We start from the raw sequence: 22,839 nt of genomic DNA, 5'->3' as shown, positions 1-22,839 counted from the left end.
GGACCACAAGAGTCCAAGAGATTGTGGTCACCTACCGTTGGATATTAATCCAATGGTTTAAAAATGTTTCTTAAAAGAGTGCAAGAGTGAGTGAACCGTTGAATTTACATCCAACGGTGAGTGACCACAAATCTCTTGGACCCCTGTAGTCCAAGAGATCAAGACTGATGTATTAATATATGCATATATGGGCAAATGAAATCAAATGAGTGCGGCTGATGGCTGGGCTCTTTATGAAACCTCATTGCCCTATATATATATATATATATATATATATATATATATATGAAGGAATATAAAGTTTGAATTAGGTTTCTCGGCAGACCAATTTTAGAGCTTCACGAGTTTGAAAATTATGATGGGCATCATCATGCCATTCCAAAGATTGAAGTTCTAATCCACCAATTTCAAGCCCAAGATTTTCGAAGGATTATATGCACGTGACAAAGGCCTCACAAGGAAGGAAATCAAAGAATGACTCCGAATGTTCCAAAGCAAGCAAGAATCAAGCATGTCAGAATATTTCCATCAATGCAATCCTACGGATTTAGGGAGGCCTTGGAAGGAAAGAAGTTTTAAAAGAGTTGACCTTTGGCCATTCAATGGCCAGCCCATGGGCTGACGAGTGCCCTATATAAACCTTGCTCGACGAAGACATCATACACACAACATCAGACAAACAAACTTATCTTTCATCTCGCACTTTTCTTTTCCTAGACTTAGGATTTTATTTTTCAAGCACCTAGTGTAGTGAGTTTTTCCTTTTTCTAGTGTAAGTTTATATTTTCCTTGTCATTTAAATTCTTGTTCGATTTATATTTCTTGTCATTTAAATTCAGGTTTATTTTGATTCCTTTACATTTCATTATTATTGCACTTCACTTAAGTTTAATTTCAAGTTTGTTTATTTTATCGTTCCTATCGTTCTTATCGCTTTTATTTCGTTCCTGCTTTAATTCTCATCTTTACGTTATTTATTTTTCGCACTTTACTTTACACATTTGTCTTTAAATTATATTTAAGTTTAAGCACCTTTACTTTACACACTTGTACTTCGTTTCATTACGTTTCACCTTCAATCTTCATCTCCACCCACTCCACATTATTTGGTCGCTCACATAATGCATTGACCCTGAGGTAGTGAAAGAACCTAGGCCGTGATGAGGTTCCTTGCTCGGCCGAACAATAGTTTGATTAAAGTTAGGTCTCGGACGCAATATATCCATCTACTCACATTCCATTCAAGCCCAAATTCGGGGATTGGTGGTGGCAATCCCCACACTCAAAAGAAAAAGGACCAAAAGTTCCTTCCATCGGCCACCTCGGCCGAAAAGAGGGAAACATAATTTGACACGCTCGGTGGGACCACTAGGTTTTGTATGGTCATAAACACTAAGAGGAATCCTAGAAGAGATCAAGAATTTGAAGAATCTAGACTTCGGCCGGAATCAGAGACAAGCATGGCTGGTTCACTCCTTACGAATACTCACCCACTAAATACTCTGACCGCTCAACAAGAGAAAAATGGCCCCGCCCGAGCTACGACTGTTGGCCACGACCAAGTGTTAGTCGAAGATATTACAGAAGTCGTCGGAGGACCAATCTTGAGGCAGAATCCAGCCACTTCATTGGAACTCCAACAACTCATGCGTGTCATGGAGACAATGGCACAGATGATGGCCACTCAAAATGCTCAAATCAATGAGAGGTTTGATCGATGGTTAGGTCAACAAAATGGCCAAAATGGGGACCAATGGACACCTAATGAAGTACCAGTGGCCGGGCCTCAAGTGGAGGCCCAACCAAATGTCTTTGGAGTAAATCCGCCCCAACCTAATCCACCAGCTGGGGGCAACCCAACCCAGTGGTTAATGTTCCGCTGATGGGCAACAACCCATATGCAGGGGTCAACCAATTCCAAGTTTTTCCGCCATATAATCAATTCCGTCCACAAGCTCACCAAGGGGCTGGAGCCAATTTTGCCGGGCCTCATATCAACCAATTTGCCGAAGTCGGTGGTTGGAATAATCCCGGCGGGAATGCTAATAACCTGTTGCTAGGGAATCAAGCAATCGACCGAGGTGCGATCGAGCAAATGATTCTAGATATGGTGCCCCATGCTATGAGGATTGGTGGGCCGGTTTATCGGAGGCCATATCCGGAGCACTTTGATCTAGAGGAATTTTCGAGGGGTTTCAAGGTTCCGAATTTTGCACTATTTTCGGGAGATAGGCTCCAATCAATCATTGAACACATTGGCCAATTCACGGCCCAATGTGAGGAGATTGGGCACAGCGATGCCTTAAAAATAAGGATATTTCCTAGCACCCTTACGGGGGCAGCTTTCTCATGGTATGTTAAGCTTTCGCAGAACTCCGTCCCGAATTGGCAAGTTATGGTGCAAGTCTTCCACAAGCAATTCTATCGATCGGAGCCGAAAGTCTCCATGGCCGACTTGGCGAAGATATGCCAAAAGCCAAGTGAGTCGATCCAAGAATACTTGGGGCGATTTAGAAAAGTAAGGGCTAGGTGCACAGTCAATATACCGGAGCACGAGTTTGCAAAATTGGCCCAAGGAGGTTTATTGCTTGACCTCCGAAAGAAATTTGAAGGGATTGAGTTCCGCGACATTTATGATTTCTTACTTCGGGTGGACTGATACGAAGCTCCTCTAAAGAAGGAGCAACAAAAAGGGCGGCCGGCACCTCGCCCGATATTTTATAGGGATTCAACCAAACCTTCCTTGTCTAGGACTACGGCGGTCCACGCGGTGGACATTGAAGATATAGATTCAGAAGAAATAGGTGATGAGATTTACCTAGAAGAGGAAGAAGAGTCGACCGGGGTAAACTTGGCCGAGATTGTGGCCAAAGGGCCATATATGTCCAAGGCTTTGTCTAAAGCCTCTAAGGATCAAAGGCCGAGCACGGCCCAAATGTTCAAGTTTAGTGGAACCTCCTAAAAGGCGGTTGTGACAAAATCCTACATGTTTGATATTTCTAAAGCCGAACAAACTTTTGACCAACTTTTGGAAGAAAAGATCATAAAATTGTCTAATGATCATGATATTCCGTCGGCTAATGAACTTAGAAATAAAACTTATTGCAAGTTTCGCAATGTGTGATCACATACGACTAACAATTGTTTGATTTTTCGGAATGCTGTGTAGGATCTCATCAATCGGAAGATTTTGAAATTTCCTGAGAAAGCTACAATGGGCGTCGACCAGAATCCTTTCCCAAATGCTCAAGTCAACATAGTAAACGCTAACTTCCCAAGGCCAGACCAACCTAGACCAAGGTTGGACTTGGGTGGCTCAGCAAAAGCTGCGGCATAAATAAGGGCAAGGGAGATTCCGGGGGACCCTAAGCCAAATGGCAAGGCCAAAATGTATTCGGAGATGGCCAAGGTTCTTGAGATGAAAGTTTCGACTAAGGAAGAGCCTCAAAAGGCCATTGTGCTATGTAATCGATGCCAATGTGAGGTGACTCTCGAAATGGTTCCGCCAAAGCCCAATGAGCCAACCAAGAAACTTATTAAGGGGCTGCTTAAGGAGGAAACCAAGGATCAAGTCCAAGTGGGCAGATCTAGGAGCTTTGGGAGGAGTATGATAACAAGTCCGGCCGAGAATTACAGCCCACATAGCCCAAGGGGCGGGATGGAAGTGAGGCTGAACAAACGGCCATTGCATGAGTACCAAGATAGATACGAGAGGCCGAGATATCAGCCGAATAGGAGAAATCAACCTACCCCTCTAAAGTATGAAGACATTGATTCGCCAAACTCAAGTCAAAATTGAAGCATGTGGATTTTGGTGGGAGAAGGCAAAAGCTGAGATGTGGCCTATGTGTCAAGACCCCGCCCCGAGGACGGTAGTGGTGTCCCAACTGTCAAGGTGCCGAACACAAAGGCGGGCCAGTGGTATGGAAGCAGATGTCCAAAACTCCCATCGGTACCCCCGAGCAAGACTCAAACGAGAAGGGCTTAAAGGCAATATGCCACCACTTGCAAGGTGGAGTTAGAATGGGCAGACAAAAGGCAAGCTCAACTTGACCGATTGGTCGAGCTTTGAGAAATTCTTTGATTGGAGGAGTTGTAGTTGGCCAATGCCGATGCCGTCGCTTCCTTGGAGGCAGCCGTGGCCGAAGAGATGAAAATAGATCGAGAATGGGTGAATGGTCAAGTCGTGGTAACAGCCCCAGAAAAGCCAATCTCGAAGTTTGAGGCCTATTTGACTGGGGCTTTTAAGGCAAATAACTCCAAAGTTGAAGTTAGTGAGTCGGCCAAGAAGAGAAGAGGTAAACCTTTGAAGGTTGAAAAGGCAAGAGTGGCTCCACCGAAAGTCAAGCCTCCGGTCACCAAAGCCCCGGCCGTGACCAAAGTAGCTCAGCCCACCAAGGTTGAGAAGAAAGAGGAAAATGACCAAAACATGGTCCAAGAAGCTGGGGATGAGCCCCATAAGATATTAAGCGAGCCTAGGACAGAAGAAGACCAAGTCATGGTCGACGCCAAAGCCAATGTGGTAGAGAAAGAGGCCGAGCACACGACCGAGGAAGAAGCTAAAGAGCCATTAGAAAATCTCGAAGGTTCGGCAGCTGAAGACGAAGAGATCTATGAGGATGATGATGAGTAAGTTGATGACGAGTACTTAGAGGATTTTTCGGAGGAAGCTATGGAACACTTAGAGAAAGAACGCAATGAAGAGATGGCCAAGTTTGAGAATGAACTAAAAGTGGGCAAGGTCAAAGTAAAGTTTGGAGACTTTGACGAGGTAAATGCCATGGTTGTTACACTCCCACTATTTTTCGAAGCTCGGCCGAATCAACCTAATTTTATGGACGGAGATGTGTTCGATGAGGTTGAGTCCATGGTCCAAATGGAAGGGGCCAAAGAAATTGAGGTGGCTCAAGAAATTCCAAAGGAAGGGAATGCCCAACCTTGCATCATGGTGCCCAAGAAGGAGGAAAAATTGCCCAAGAAGGTGTGCTATACATGTTCATGACAATTGAAAATTGAAAATTATTAGCCGGAATGGATGGCACTGGAAGGCCTGCGTGATGAACCGTCAAATGAGAGAAGTCAGATGTTTACAGTTTTGGTGTAATATTGTGGGAACTAGCTACACTGCATCAGCTGTGGGGTAATTTAAATCCAGCACAGGTTTGTTTTTCATGTTAATAAGTTGAATGATGGAAGTGTACATCCATACATATAATCTGTGTTATGCTCTTATATTATAGATTAGAACGGGGAATGTAACTATGAAAATGTTTTACATTATTCTTTACAGTTTCTCCTTCAGTTGAGAATTTTACTGAAATGTGTATGTTGTATACTTTTACATGAGCTCATACATCATGATGATACATAGTGTTTCTTTTATATGTTGTGTAGGTTGTGGCAGCTGTTGGTTTTAAGAACAAAAGGCTTGAGATTCCACGTGATTTGAATCCTCAAGTGGCTTCGATCATTGAGGCTTGCTGGGCCAAGTGAGTTTGAGATTCTAATTTTCATATATTAGATTAACGTCTGTATGCGAATCTCCCCTTTCAATACTTTTCTTTAATAACAATGGTCATACTGCAGTGAGCCCTGGAAACGACCTTCATTTGCTAGTATCATGGAATCTTTGATGCCGTTGATTAAACCTCCGGCGACTCAACCTAGTCGTCCAGGCGTGCCATTACTCAGCTGAATGGGCGAATGCTTATTCATGCACATAATACAGCATTCTTTTGAGAAGTGATGTCTGGCAGGCATGCATGCTGTTCATAGTCTCGGGTATGCCTAAAATTTCCATTTCAGTTTCCCAAAATTGAGTAGTGCCCTATTCTTGGACTAGTAATGACATAGGTATCTTAAGATTGGTATAGAAATAGTGAAGCGTGGGATCTTTATACAGCCACACAATTTCAACCTGTATGCAATTCAAGTTTAACCTAATCCAACAGCATGTAACTTCATGCGGTGTGCATGGAATCCTGTTGTCTCTTTCTTTATATGCTAGTTGATCAGTATAGCATGTAACTCCATGCTTTCTGTAATCATCATGTGCATGCAGCCTGTGCGGACTGTTGCCTCTTTTTTGTGTGCTAATTGGAACAGCATGCAACTTCATGCTTCCTTTAACAGTCGTGTGTAGCCTGCTGGTACTGTGACCTCACTAATCAGAACATCACGTAACATCTTCCTCTAGTAGTTTGTGGATACAAACCTGTTAGACTGTCATTTAACTGCGCGTGCACATGCACTCTCATTTAACAGCTTCTGGTAGCTGTGGATAAAATACCGTTCAAATTTGGGTTTCGAGGGCTTGCAATAAAACTTTCTATTTACCCCGAGTGCATGTGCTATCCGCACGCTTGAGTGTTGTTTACTTCAAATAATTTTTTTATTTCTTTTGCTTGGTCAATTTCCTGTATATTAAACTTGTATGTGTAAATTTCTGATGCTTGTTCTCTGGCTGCAGAACCATTGTACAGTTCTGTTCTAATCTCCAATTCAGTATTCTTTATCGCCATCACTTCTTACACATAGAAGTCCACCGAAAAACTGTCCTGTCACGCCATCTTGGGAAAGTTGTATCATTTCTATTCATAATTTTTGTATGTAAAAGAGTGCGACTAGAATCAGGTAGCAGCTTTCCCATCATGGTACACAACTTGACGTTGTCTTTCAACATGTAATGACTTTGTATAAATTGTGAAGGTTAGTCACTCAGTTTAGCAGGTTTCTATTTTTGCTCCCCAAGTGCAATGGAGAAAACAAAAGTAGAAAGCTAATACATACTCTTTTAGCATCTCTACAACGGTCTGATTGATCATGGACGCATTGTCTTGTGATCATTTTTTTCAACTAGTTTGCAGCATGTTGCAGATTATAATAAGCAGAGAAATTATCTACTTAAAGTAGTTTGCAGCAAATTTTTACTTGTAATTTATAATAGGAATTATTGAGCCATGTGCTTTTATTCGTTTTGCTTTGCTTGAAGCAGCCCCAAAAAGTTTTTCCGATCAAATCCTAATATTATAGAATGCAGACTTTACACGACTATTAGCAATTTTTCAACGAAATGTTGAATATTATATTATAGACATGTGACTCCCTTGAGTGGGCAGGTAGAGTAAGAAGTTTCTTACTAAGAATGTGGGGAGATTCTTCAATAAGTATTTTTAAGTGGAGGATTGATTTATATTTCTAATTTTGGATGTTGGATTGCATTTATTAAATGTGTTGGTAGTCTTTTAGATGTAATTTAACGGTCAAAATTAGAAGCATGTAATCAATTCTCAACTTAAATACTTATTGAAGAATGTCCTAAGAAAGCTTGCTCAACAGATTCTGTGATATATTTGAAATATTATAAAATTATTTTGACCAAAAAAAAAAAGATATTAAAATTTTGGACCTCTGTTTCTGGTCGTTGGATTTTGAACAAAATGAACTTGTCTAGTCGGCAGGCATGCATGTGATTAGTATTTCGTGGTCATTTTCGAAGAGGTGACTAGTTGGGTGGTGAACATCAATAAAACCAGAGAATCCTTAAAAAAACAAAAACAAAAACAAAAAAAACACCAGATAATGCAAAGTACCCATTCAAATTGGAGTAAATGATCTAGGTGCAAAAAATTACTAAAATATCCTTGTCACGTCATCAAACTTAATAGACTTTTGGATAGAATCGACGGTATGGGATAATGTGAAACATCAAACTTTGGTCAATAGGGCGAAGTAAGTTACTTTAACTTTAAGGAGGTAAATTGAGATTTGACTAATGTTTTAAAGTGCACTGTAGCAATTAAGCCTAAATTGTAAGCTAATTATGAGCTTTCAAGATACTTTGAGATAGGACGCTCTGAACCACATTTGAACATGGAGTGGGCAGAGCTCCACAAGAGCAACATATAATTGTGGATCATAACTAAAGACAGCCTACCTTTTTTGACGTACGTAAGTGGGCAAGTGAGCAAGAGTCAACACCAAGCTTATTATTGATTGAATAGCTGAACTACATATTGAACTACATAAGGAAAAGAATTGTTGTGTCGATATTCTACTTTTCAACCATATTTGCAGGCATGGACGGACTCACAGTGGGGTTAATGGGGTCAAACGACCCTATGGACTCCATGAATGTAAGGTAGAAGATCCTTTTGAACCTATGTGTGACCCCATGAATGGCTGAAGGAGGAGCTGCAAATCTGAGGAAGAAGAAGCTGAACATGGGTTCAGTTTTGTTTTTATAAAAGAAGCTGACCAAAACGGTGTCGTTTTGGGTCAGCTTCTATTTTTTTTTTAAAAACCCGACTGGCCAAAACAGCGTCGTTTTGGACCAGCCCAGCGAATTTTTTTTAAAAGGCGCTGGATCCAAAACGGCGTCGTTTTGAATCCAGCGAAATTTTTTTTAAATGCGCTAGCACCAAAACGGCGTCGTTTTGGACCAGCAACAACGAATTTTTTTTAAAAGACCTGACCAAAACGACGTTGTTTTGGTCCAAGTCTTCCAAAAAAAAATTAGAACAGATTGTAGTTGAAACATACCCTTCTTTTCGACCAAACAGAACAGACCCTTCTCAAAACTCCAAAACCCCCATTTCCTGAACCTAAATCCCCAATCTCCATCCACCAACGAACATTTAACCCTCTCCCCACCAAGCTTTAATCTTTAAAAAAGAAATTGAACTTTTACACTATGACCCTACGACTTCATATTCCTAGGTCCGTCCCTGTTTGCAGGCTAAACATGTAACCCTCTTTCTTTATTGTAAATAAATCCTTCCACACATGACATGATATTAGTCTTGCTGCTCCAAAGCCAGGTTTTACATCGAAGCGTCTCCACTTGATTTGTTTGTCTGATTCTAGATAGTACATGGATGCCTTATTGCTGATGTTTCCTTTGAACCATTGATATAGGGGAATTCAATTGTAAAAATAGACTTCTCAACTTTTTAATTAACATATGTCCTCGTTTGGACGGACAGAAATGAAGGTAGAGAGAGAGAGAGAGAGAGAGAGACAGACAGACAGACAGATACTAGAGAAATATAGAGGGAAATAAAAAGATGAGGAAGTGAGAAATGGAGAGGTTCAATTTGGGTAGGTGAGAAACGGGGAGTTGCGTGGGTTAAGGGGATTTAATTCTGTTGTTTTGAAGGTTGGATTTTTCAACTACGACTGGAACGAATGGAGGGAGCTTGGGGATTGCGATGGGAAGGGGTACAAGTGCTTTTACGTGACTTTTGGGGAGTCTCAAAATACGAGGCACGTCTCTCTGACGTGACTTTTTTGACGAAATTGTCTCAAAATGGTTGCAAGATTGACTATTTATGAGTGATCGACCAAAAAATAATTGGGTGTTGTTGAAGCCTAATTTGGGCTAATTTGTGGCGAGTATTCTTCTAATTACATTTTAAGGTATGGCAGTTGTGGGAACTTATTAACTAGCTGACTCAAAGTGAAAGAGTAGAGGACCAAAACAATTTGGTTAGACTACTCATCAATCAGATTGACTTGGTTCAATCCCTTGGCTTTGGATCCCAAGGTGAAGAGAGAATGATGGACAAACGCACTAACATGCAATTCGAGAGGTTCTAAGCAGATAGAGCATAATTAAGCAGGCAAGGAGAAGGACAAGAATATGATGTTCAGCACGCATGCATGTCACAAGCATTTGCGAACCCCGGTCAAGTTCGAATTGCGTGATAATTCATGGTGAAAAACGACAGGTTACCGTTATAACTAACACTATATGATTAATTAAGATCGTCTAACACAATATTGAATCCCCATATGATAACCATTGATTATAAGATAAATCTAGGACAACAACTTCGGGAGCATATCACTAAAGAAATTTTTTTTTTTCTTTTCATTTTTATAAGTATAATTATTTAATAGATTTTTGGACGGAACCTGACAAAATAAACTACTTTTGGAGCACGAAAATTAACCTTGAGGCCCATTAATGACACAAAAAATGTTAAAGACAACTTAATAATTTCATTAACCTCAACTTAATAATATCGTTAACCTTATGTTTTGTGATAATAAATATTTAAAAAAAACCATTTAAGGAAAAAGGTTTAAATGATGTGGACATTTTTTCGGTTTAATGTTTAGCCACGTCCTCCATTTTAAGGACTAGTGGAAAACAAGTATCTATTCTATCCCTTCTTTTGTTAGTCACTCCTATAAATACGTAATGATCGATGTGCTAGAAGAAAGTATAATTTCAAGTACAAACACTATGGAGTTGGAGGAATTGGAAGAACAAGAGCCAGTGAGTCCAAATGGCCAGTACTTCAGTAGCAATGTGATATCTCTATCGGTGCTTGCTGTTTGGGAATTTGAGATTCCATTCGATCCTGAGTCTCAAACAATATCGTTGCTTATTAAGAACGTCTTCCTCCCCATCAGCCCTCGTTTCTCCTCTATCATGGTAAGCTCTCTCTCTCTCTCAATTATTTTATTTTATTTTATTTTCTTGTTTAAGCAAACTAATAATTAGAGAAAAGAAGAGCACTAATAACCACTACTAGAAAAGCTCCATATAAGCCACGGAATGCTAATGGCCAAGCCTTTTTTTTTTTTTTTTTTTTTTTGAAAAACAGAGCATAACATTGCATTAATGGATAAGCATAACACTACTACATTTTACACTTTGCGCGACGAAGAGAATTTCGTCGCGCAAAATACATTGTAGTCGCACAAATTTCAGCGCGACAGAAATTTCGTCGCGCAGAATCCGTCGCGCAAAGATCGTGAAGAAAGACTTTGCGCGACGAAGTTTTTTCATTGGTCACGGAAAGCGACTTTGAGCGACGAAAAAATATTGGTCGCGCAAAGTGACTTTGCGCGACGAAAAATATTGGTAGCGCAAAGTTGTGCTCGACGAAATACATTGGTCGCGCAAAGGTTTGCGCGACGAAATACATTGGTCGCGCAAAGTTTTGCGCGACGAAAAACATTGGTCGCGCAAAGTCTTAAAATTTTTTTTTTAAAAATAACAAATTCCCGCGTACATTTTTTGGTACCCGCCCAAATTTTTTGAGTTTTGCGCGACGAATACTAACGTCGCGCAAATATTTGCGCGACGAAATATTTTTTGTTTTAAATTTTTTTAATTTAAAATAAACGAACTTAATAGTTTGCGCTACGAAATATTTTGTTGCGCAAGGTTTTTGACTTTTTGTTTTATTATTTCTTTAATATTAATTAATTTATATTAATTTATTCAAATTTTTACTTTTTAAATTTAATTTAATTATATGATTTCTTTTTAAAATTACTTTAATTTAAATTGATATTAATTTTTTCAAGCTTTTACTTTTTAAATTTAATTTAATTGTATGATTTTTTTAATTATTTTAATTTAAATTGACATATTCAAAATAAAATTACATATGAAAAATAGTGATCAAATTATCCAATAAATATATATAATATTCAAAATGTACACATAAATTAACAAAGTACAATAATAAAATTCTAATACAAGCGTATTGTGGTGGTAGTGGCGGAGGATATGTTTTGATAGCTTCCTAATCCTCAACTTTAGCCGTCAAAGTCTCGATGATTCCCTACAAAAAAATAAATATGGTCAAATAACCACAAAAAAAAAAGGCATAATCTCCCCTAAAATTGTTATACCACAAATCCAACCCAAACTCCAATCCCTCCCCTTTACTCAACCCCAAAACCCACACAAACTAAAAATTAACTCCAAAAACACATATTAATGAAAAAAATTTAAAATTTGGAGAGAATATACCTTTTGGCAAGATTGAGAGTGAGTGAGAATGAGAGGGAGAAGTGAGTGTGAGAGAATTAGAGAAGATAGTGATAGAGAGATGAGAGAGTGAGTGAGAGAGATGAGAGAGTGAGTGAGAGAGAGTGAGAGATAGTGAAGAGAGAGATGAGAGATTAAGTGAGAGGAGTGAGTGAGAGAAATGGTGGGATTTGGGGAGAGGGAAAGAGAAAGGAGAGGTAAGAGTAGAGAAAGACATTGAGAAAATGGTGGAGGAGTTATTTCGGTTTTAAAAACCGTATCACTTTGCGCGACGAAAAATATTGTTGGTCGTGCAAAGGTTTGCGCGACGAAAAATATTGGAATATTGGTCGCGCAAACTTTTGCGCGACGAATATAGGAGTATTAGTCGCGCAAAGTCTAAAAAAATTATTTTAAAAAAATAAAAATCCCCGCGTCCCATTTTTGGTACCCGCCAAAATTTTTAAATTTTTGCGCGACGAAAAATATATATTGGTCGCGCAAAGTCTTAAAAAATAAAAATCCCCGCGCCCCATTTTTGGTACCCGCCAAAATTTTTAAATTTTTGCGCAACGAAAAATATATATTGGTCGCGCAAAGTCTAAAAAAATTCCCACGTCCGATTTTTGGTACCCGCCCAAATTTTTGCAAGACGAAAAATATATATTGGTCGCGCAAAGTTTAGAGCGACAAAAAATATTGGTCGCGCAAAGTCTAAATTTTTTTTTTAAAAAAAAATCCCGCGTCCCATTTTTGGTACCCGTCCAAATTTTTAGAGTTTTGCGCGACAAACTGTTGGTCGCGCAAACTTTTGAGAGACGAAAAATTGGTTCGTAGCACAATATTTATAAAAATAATTGTTATGAATAATAAAAATAAAATTATTTTATTTTACAATTTAAAATATAAGTAAGGTTAAAGCTGCTTAATAAATATATATACTATTCAATTTCTTAAGTGTTATACGTACAAAATAAATAAATTTAAAGCTACTTAATAAATATATATATATATACACACACCATTCAACGATCCAACCATCAGACTTGTTTGTATATACTTCAAGATCGTATACCCCAAAAATTGCAAAAAACAAACATTCAGAGATCTAGTAACGGGACAAAACTTTTCGATGGTTATAAATGAAAAATTACGATTTAACGGTAATTTTAACTCCGATTTTGATGATTTTTTTTACAGCTACATTCCTTGACCATATATGAAATACAATGACTGAATTTGATCTTCAATTTAAAATATTTACACTAGTGGATACCACAAAATCTTATGTTATATTTAACGAAAGTATAAAAAAAACTCTTAATTGTTAGTGAATATATTATTTTGATGGCATACACATTCTACGAAACTAGTTTCAATGATCCAACCGTCAAATTTGTTTGTTTATACTTCGAGATCATATACGCCAAAAATCGGAAAAAATAAACATTCAGAGATCAAGTAACGGGACAAAAATTTTTTACAGTTATAAATGAAAAATCATGATTTAATGGTTATTTTAACTCCGATTTTGATGATTTTTTACAGCTACACTCCTTGACCCTATATGAATACAATGACTGAATTTGATCTTCAATATAAAATATTTACACTAGTGGATACCACAAAATCTTATGTTATATTTAACGAACATATAAATAAACTCTTAATTGTTAGTGAATATATTGTTTTGATGGCATATGCATTCACCAAAACTAGTTTCAACGATCCAACTGTCAAACTTGTTTGTTTATACTTCGAGATCATATACGCCAAAAATTGAAAAAAATAAACATTCAGAGATCAAGTAATGGGACAAAACTTTTCGACGGTTATAATGAAAAATTACGATTTAACGGTTATTTTAACTCCGATTTTGATGATTTTTTATAGCTACACTCCTTGACCCTATATGAATACAATGAACTAATTCGATTGTCAATTTAAAATATATATTTTCTAACAAAAACCCAATCTGAACAACAATAATATATTTTTCTAACAAAAATCCGATCCGATCTAAAATAATAAATTTAAAGCTACTTAATACATATATATACTGTTTAATTTCTTAAGTGTTATGCATACAAAATAAAAAACAAAACTAAATTAGTTTAGGCGACGAAATGTTTGGATTACGTCATGCAAAGATTTAAAAAAAAATATTTTTTAGTTTTATAAGGACTTTGCGCGACGAAGTTTATTGTTTCGTCACGCAAAGTCACTTTGAGCGATGATGTATTGTTGTGGCGCAAAAGTTTGTCACGCGAAGTGACTTTGCGCGACGAATTGTTTTTCGTCGCACAAAATTTGGTCGCGCAAGACTTTGAGCGACGAAGTTTTGAGTTTCGTCGCGCAAAGTGACTTTGAGCGACGAATAGTTTTTCGTCGCGCAAAATTTGGTCGCGCAAGGGGTTTTTTTTACTAGTTATAACATCATTAGTGAGAATGGGAGACAACCATTCAGGTCCATCTTCCATCCAAACTATAAGGTCCGAAATAGAAAGTGCAAACCATGCAAGGCTATGAGCCGCGCGATTACAAGTACGAGGTCGAAACTGACCAAAACAACTATGAAAAGAATTAGCCAAAACCTGAATTTCATTTACTAAGACTCCTTCGTAGCCCAAATCTGCATCACATTGGAAAGCCATCCATATTGCTGCTTGTGCATCTGACTCTAGGTATATATGTTTCAATCCCAAGTCCATAGCAAGTTGTAGGCCAAATCTGATTGCGAATAATTCAGTAACATTGGGCGTAAACATGCCACACACTGGTTTGGCTGCTGCTGCAATCAACTCTCCACTCATCTCTAATAACAACTCTCAGCCCTCTAACACTATCGTCTGTCTTTAGAGCCCCGTCCACATTAATTTTAAAAAACTGAGCAGGAGGCCTCTCCCAATTCACCACCAGGTTGCTTCCTTCTTGAGTCGAGCGTAAAGACGTGCAATTCGCTTGATAGAATTCTTCTGCCATCTCCTCACGAGCTACAGGACAGTCCCATAAAGCATGTAGTACCATTTCCTGTGATCTCCATAGAAATACTTTCTCACTTCTCACTTCTTTTATATCTCTTTGCGATATAATCTTTAATTACCTTTTTTTTGTAAAACCTAGTTAGCATTTTCCCGTATAATTATATAATACATGTATTATACATATAGGTAAGTACTTTTTTATATAAAAAAAATACTTCTACTTTCTGTACATGTCTTAAAGACTCAGAAAAATATATTATTTTTAAAAATTAAATGTACAATACACGTAATCTTCACGTTTAATATAAGTGTTTTTTACAAACTTTTCAATAATAGGGAAAAATTCATGTACGTATATACATAATTGTCACATATTATTGAATAAAAATTATATATATTTTAAATTTTAAATAAATAATATTTCAATATTATATAGTGACCTATATTTTTGAGAACTTGAGCAATAGTTTATTTCGAAACAGGTTGAAAATAATGGAAAGAAACAGTGGAAAAGGGTGGAAGTGAAGCTTGAAGACCACGTTTACACCCCTCCTTTCCCTTCCGGCCTGTCGCTTGAATCATACGACAAGTATTTTGACGACTATATTTCAAAGCTATTAACAGAAAGATTTCCACAAGGCAAACCACTATGGGAAATTCATATTATCAACTACCCAACTAGCAATGCAGCTGCTAATGTAATCTTCAAGTTACACCACGCGCTTGGAGATGGTTACTCTCTCATGGGTGCCCTGATTTCTTCTATGCAAAGGGCTGACAACCCTTCTCTTCCCTTAACTCTTCCTTCACGGAAGCGATCCGAATCAAAGAGAGAAAATTTTGTGACTAAAACTTTCTCAGGTTTTTGCAACACCATTTCAGACTTGTGGTTGGGCACTTTAAAGACCATGAACGGAGATGTTGTAACACCAATCAGGTCTGGTAATGATGCGATTGAATTTCGGCCAGCAACTGTATCAACTATGACATTTTCTCTTGATCAAATCAAATCAATCAAGGACAAGCTTGGAGTGGTAAGATGAATCAACTATACTCGGATTTTATCTGAGGAATGTTATATATATGCAATTATATTTCTCTCTCATACTTCATTTACTTAAGACACGGCCCGCTGTGACTTTAGAGTGGTCACGTGTGAATTCCGCTCTGATTTTTTATTGTAGGTCTCTTAGACTTCTGCCTCAGTCTTAATTTGTCACTTTAAAGAAAAATTTAAGAAAAATGTCATTTTAATTTTTCAAATTCCATGATTTGTCATCTGACTTTAACACAATCCAGTTTTCCATCCATTTTTAAGGGTATTTTAGTCTTTCCATTTTCAAGAAAAAAGTGACATCTCCCTTTCTCCAACCCCACTGCCCCCAAAACACATCGCACAGGACCCCTTCCCCCTTCCCCCCTCTTCTCTCTCTCTCTCTCTCTCTCTCTCTCTCTCTCTCTCTCTCTCTCTCTCTCTCTCTCTCTCTCTCTCTCTCTCTCTCTCTCTCTCTCTCTCTCTCTCTCTCTGAGCATGTATAAACAATTTTATGGTGTTCATTGAGCATGGAAATGGAAAAATACCAAAAATAAAAAAGAAAAAGGTGGACTCGATTTGGGTGGGCTAAGGAAATTTGTGTGTGAAGGGCAGGTGTTTCATGGTAGATAGAGAAGGAGGAAGGGCCTGTGAAAAGGGAAGGGGGATTGGATTTCAAAGTGAGCGGGGTTGGTTGAAGTCGCTAGTGGCACAGGGGAGAGGGAAGGTGATATTTTTTTTTTCAATTTTAATTGTTTAAAAGATATAAAAAAAATTATAATGATTTTTCTATTTTTAAAATACCCTTGAAAATGGAAAGACTAAAATACATTTAAAATGTATGAAAAATTGGATGGTGTTATAAAACTAGAGGGAGAAAATGTAGAGAGAAGTGATATGCTAAAGATAAAGCTTCACCATGTTTTTTTTTCTTTCTAAATCTTTGGTAGAACCACCTATTTATAGGCTTACAAGATAGGAGATTGAATACCATCATTTACAATATACCTATAGGTTACAAGCATTAATTACAAATACTTAGTGCATAGGTTACATAAAATCCAACGGTGGAATATTAAGAGGTATGGTGGTCATCCACCAACTCATGCATTTACAACACTCCCCCTTGGATGTCCACCATACAATGACATTGTTTCCTCATTAAAAACCTTGCTTGGAAAACCTAGTGGGACAAAACCAAAGCGAAGGGAAAAAGAGTGAAACTTTCTTCTGAATCATTGATATGGTGTTGGATGAGCTTATATTGCCTCGTTAAAACCTTGCTAGGAAAAACCCAGTGGGACAAAAACCTAGTCGAAGGGAAAAAAAAGTACAACGCGCATCTGCCTTGAATGTAGTAGAATTGGGATGCTCCCCCTGATTGATATCTCCCCCTGATTAATATCTCTCCTTCTCTGATTTGAGCAATACAAGCAACATTGTCTTCATACATGATCACCTATCACACTATTCAACCTGCTTTTCACTTTTCAAATGATTGAAATCTTTAGGAGTATCAACAACTAATTTAGTAGTCAGAATATGTTACAACAATATCAAATTTGAATTCAAAATACTCAAACTCTTAGTGTTAACTCTTAATTAAGAATATTGTGATACTTTATATCCTTCAAGAGGTTGCTTCATCCGATATATCTCAAATATTTCATGAGCTTTGAGGATTTCCATGTACCATATAGTCTTAATAAATATGCATTTAACACATACTATAAGTTTTGCGTTAAAGTAACAACCGCACTTATAGAAATGTGGATGCATTTACGATGAGATTGGAGACTAAAACCACATGTCTCTCCCAGAAAACCTTATGTCATATTAGTGATCTTATTTCACTTCACAAACACCAATTCGTAACCTTCATACTGAACATTTGTAATTTGGTGTTTGAGTTATAGGTTCAATATCCAACTCTTCTTATTTAGTGATAAATGGAATTGCCTATTTCCATTTTTGGCCAATCACTTAACTTGTCGACATTCATGAAATGTGATTTAATATAATCATAGCCCTTGATGATTGTAGTAGCTACTAATAAACCAAATGTATCATCAATTTGTGATCCCACAATTCTTATGTGCATGCACATGCATAATTTATAATCATCTCATTGCTTTGGGGTACCAATGCCTCTTCAGGGGCTTATGTTGTCACTTATGGGACAAACATCTCTTTTACAATGAATTATTTAGAATATGTGGATCATAACCTCCTATAGAGCGTTATTTTTTTTATAGGGCTTGAATTTTTCAAATAATCTCCATTTCTGAGGAGTTAAGTCTTTAGAACCTATATTTCTGACATGCTTCAGGCATACATTATATATATAGTCACCATGTTAATGGATTGTGATACGAGAATATCAATCCATGTTAGCATATGTACAACTTATATATGCATTATCTTGATGAGACAAAAGCGGATTGATTCAACACTATTTCACGACGTTCTTTAGGAATTGTCATTTCTCCCCCTAACGGAGGGAAAATTGTCTCAAAATGTAGGAAAATAAACTCACAGTCGTTATCAAATATGTGACCATTTTAGTAGGCACATTCAGTAAAACTGGTGAAGTGATCCATAATTAGATGTTGTATAGGCTCACAAATATCCCCTTGAATTATTTCAGGAAAGATGGCTCAAAGTCAATTTTTAACTGAGATGATCTTATGACAGCTTTTATTTGTGAGCGTTCTTTGTAATGATATTGTTGGACAAGACAATAATTTGAGTCTTTAAACGATGTCCTTACAAATTTATAAAAATCTTATGCATCATTGTGGGACATGGATTGCCAAGATAGTCATGTCACAACATAAAAGTTATTCGGTCAATGAACTTCTAGTTCATGACATCATAATCTTCAACTATAATAGTTGTGTAATATTGGGGCCTCAAGAACTTTTGGTTCATAACATCATAAACTTCCTACCCACAAAAGAAAGTAGGAAGTTTCTCCAATAGACGCTTCTGGCTATCAATATTGGGGCGGTAATACAAAACATTACCATTGTAAAACGAAATTAATTAATAACATAACATAAATAAAATATAATATAATATAATAAGTAAAGTGGTATAAACAAAGAATAAAATAAATCAATTAAAGATTATGAAATTCCAAGATAATCCAATATTAATGTGGATTCAATATGTAGATAAAACTACAAGTTTAAGAATTGGATTTCCAACCAATTCAGGTTCATATAGGCACAAATAAGTAATGAACTTCAAGTTCATATATAGTATTAAGATCTATGAAAAACTATGAACTTCAGGTTCATATCAATATATATTCGAAACTTCAGGTACGAATACGTAGATCTAAATAAATTAAATTAATAGTTGTGCTTACTCAAATCGATGTATATGCACTCGAAACTTCTAGTTCAAGTTCTTGACATATGTAGGCCTCATGGAATTCTGATTTTGATTAATACAAAATCGAGGAGTTTTATGTCCTTATGTGCTCTTTAAATTCGCAGAACTTCATGCCTTCAATTATTTGGAATCAAAGAACTTCAGGTTCTGATTCAATCAAAAGAACTCTAGGTCCTAATCTAGTTATATGATGAGGATCGAGGAACTTCGGGCCCTGATCTTTTGTATAATACAAACTCATCATAACAACCTGTAATTAATTAAGATAATGCTTAAAATTAAATAAACAAACAAGTTTAAAAAAAACATGGTATCATATTCAAGTGTAATAAGAATAAGAAACTTTTTTTTTTTTTTTCTTAAACAAGCATGATGAAGTCTGATGGTGAGTACAAAGAAACTCTATACCATGTGATGACTCTAGCTCATATAAGAAGAAAGGAAATTCAGAGAAAGAAAACATACCAAGAGCAATGTCGTGCTGATAACGTGTTATAAAACTAGAGGGAGAAAATGTAGAGAGAAGTGATATGCTAAAGATAAAGCTTCACCATGTTTTTTTTCCTTTCTAAATCTTTGGTAGAACCACCTATTTATAGGCTTACAAGATAGGAGATTGAATACCATCATTTACAATATACCTATAGGTTACAAGCATTAATTACAAATACTTAGTGCATAGGTTACATAAAATCCAACGGTGGAATATTAAGAGATATGGTGGTCATCCACCAACTCATGCATTTACAACAGATGGTGTTAAAGTCAGATGAAAAATTGTGGATTTTGAAAAATTAAAGTGATATTTCTCTTAAATTTTTCTTTAAGGTGACAAATTGGATAAACCTAGAACATTACATTCTAATTTGGAAATAAAAGCATCCTTATAAAGTTGGAAAAGCTATTACTATTTAAGTGGGAAATAAAGTATTGTTTGAGTGAGCAGTCATTTAAGAAATAAATAAATTATGCATTTTTTGCATCTTCAAAATAAGTCAGAATTTGAGAAATGGATCAATAAATACAGTAGTCCACATGCAATTCTCAATTTGGTTTTTTTAACTCTTGCATACTCATCTAGATAGTACTAATACTAGAGCGTATTTTAGTGGCTCATTGTGTCCATAGTTGACGTTTTGGAGTAGTACGTATTACCGTAAAAAACATGATTGTTGTGTCTTGATATCAAACTAAATCTACTTATTTGTTCATTATATACAATGTAATCTACCTTTTCACTTAATATTACAGACTGTAAATGATGTTCTGACCGGGATGATCTTCTTCGGAACTCGACTGTACGTGCAAGAGATGAACCAAAGTTCAAGCAAAGCAGATTGTACAGCAATGGTGTTGCTCAACACAAGGATCATGGGGGATTATGTGCCAATTGAGGAGATGATCAAACCCAACAGCAAGGCGCCATGGGGAAATCGTTTTACATTCATGCATGTACCCATACCCAAGTTAACTGAACTCTCAAATGCGTTGGACTTTATCTGGAACGCGCACACAAAATAATAAAGAGAAAGAGAAACTCCCTCGCTGCTTATTTCAATAGTAGGCTATTGGAGATTGTGCACAAATTTGGAAGCCATGAGGTTAGTAAATTTAAAGTGAAGACTACACCATGAAATCCTTTAGCCATTATGCCGGCACGACACGACACGATCTGATTAATTTGAACCTCTTCAATTTCCTTCAGAGCTCAAATTTACAAATTTTTATTATTTAGTAGTGTTAACATGTTGCTAGTTTTGCAGACATGCGGGAAATACATTCATCGCACATTGAAGAACTCGAGCATGATAATCTCAAATTTGATTGGACCTGCGGAACAAATGTCTTTAGCTAATCATCCAATAAAAGGTTTCTACTTTTTGGTCGGTGATGGACCTCTGGTATGTCACAGATTGTTATGAATCTTACGTAAAAATTTAACTTCTATAGAACATAATTTCCCTCCTATTTAGTCAGTAAAAACTTAGATTAATTGGTTAAGTTCTTTCACTTATACCTATATAGGCAGACGTTCGAAGCCCTTAGACACCCATCAAATATTTGTGCAAACCATCACTCCCCCAATCGTTTGTATAAATAAATTATCATAAATGGTTCAACAGTAAAAAAAATTAAGAATTAATGAACCTTCTTTTGTACTTTTCAAGTTCAATTTGTATTGTTAATTTTTTCCATTACGAAATTTAGAACTAATGGAACATTCTTTACATGGATGGTTCTGCAGAGCCTTGAAATAACCATTGTAAGTTACGTGGGGAAAGTGAGGGCCGCCTTCAATATGGAAAAAGGTGTCATAGATCCACAAAAGTTGAAGTCGTGCATGGAAAATGCCTTGCAAATGATACTCAACGACTCGCACAAACATATGTCGCTTAACATTTAAGATGCTGGCATGCTGCACATGTCCAAGTTCCACCACTATTTTAAATAAAAAGGCTTTATTTTCCAGCATTGTTGTTAAAGTGCAAATTTGTTCTTCGAATATTTTTGTTTGGGTGATGAGGTACTAAATCGTGGAATAACTCAAATGCATGCAGTTTTTCTAGCGTATTTGTTGCGTGTATTTTCTTCACTTTTGCTTAGGGGTGTGTAAGATCCAATCCAAATTGATCGATCTAATTCAATCTAATTTAAATCAGTTTCAATGATTTGAAGGATTGAATTAGATTGCTAATTTTCAAAACTTATATAATTAGATCAAATGACGAATTTGCTTGTGAGAATCCAATCCACTCTAGTTATTTTCATACTTATTTTACTCGGGTAGGTAATTGTAATTGAGAAAGTCATTAACATTTTAAGTCATTTGATGAATTTCAAGATGCTTGATTACAAGATGTTGGATTGTTTTTGTCTAATTTCTTTTTGTTTTGTTTTGCTTAGAGCTATTACTTTCATGTTCCCCTATAGGTTAATCTATTTTGTTCCTAGCTAGTAATATTCCCCAAGGTGCTATAAGTCTTGCGTTTTTTAAGGTCTGGTGTCAAAAACTAAAATAGGGCTTCTTTAAAAAAAAAAGGGTAAGTACAATAAAAACCAATACCAATTACTGCAATCATTATTTATTTATTTATTTGTTAGATTGGAGAAAATAAACTTCACTACCACTGTGGAACAATAATTATTATTTTGGGATTTATGTGATGACTACAAAAAAAAAAAGAAAAAAAAAAGGGGCCCAGTCCAAACAAAAACTAGTCATTAAGGCTTACACATAACATTGGGCTTAAACAGGCCGACAAGATCATCCGAAACAGTATAATAACATACGGGGTTGGCCCAGGTTTGATTCAATTCAATCAAATATGAAACTTTATTAGTGTAAAAATAGAACCAAACCACTCGAATTTATTTCATTTGATCAGTCCAAATGGATTGACAATGTGTTGCTCTGCCCAGCTTTAATTTTGTTGTTTTCATCTATAGCCACTTAAACTATACGGAACCTGGTTACCCACCCCTAGTTTTGATAATCCAGAATTGGATTTCTTAAAGTATTTTGCCACCTCATGTGTTACATCCATCGGTGTCTAAATAATAAAAATAAATAAAATAGACAAACTTTTGGTCCATCCTTTCACGTGTGTTCCATAGCCTTTAATATGTTGAAAACGTAAATGGTCATTTCACAT

General features: G+C 36.6%; 1 protein-coding gene and 1 pseudogene across 1 annotated transcript; both read left to right on the top strand.

Moving 5' to 3' along the window:
* Positions 4,673-6,923, top strand: LOC109950401 (angiopoietin-1 receptor-like). Its single transcript, XM_020568992.1, is given in 6 exon segments — positions 4,673-4,981; positions 5,027-5,071; positions 5,074-5,160; positions 5,395-5,489; positions 5,587-5,781; positions 6,470-6,923. Coding segments are annotated over 5 exon segments (645 nt in total). The 3' UTR covers positions 5,696-5,781; positions 6,470-6,923.
* Positions 10,250-21,714, top strand: LOC18769901 (annotated as a pseudogene).

The sequence above is a fragment of the Prunus persica genome, chromosome G7 (assembly GCF_000346465.2).
Source record: "Prunus persica cultivar Lovell chromosome G7, Prunus_persica_NCBIv2, whole genome shotgun sequence".
NCBI lineage: Eukaryota > Viridiplantae > Streptophyta > Magnoliopsida > Rosales > Rosaceae > Prunus > Prunus persica.
The sequence above is the reverse complement of the archived record's forward strand: the minus strand, read 5'-3'. Positions and strand labels throughout refer to the sequence as shown.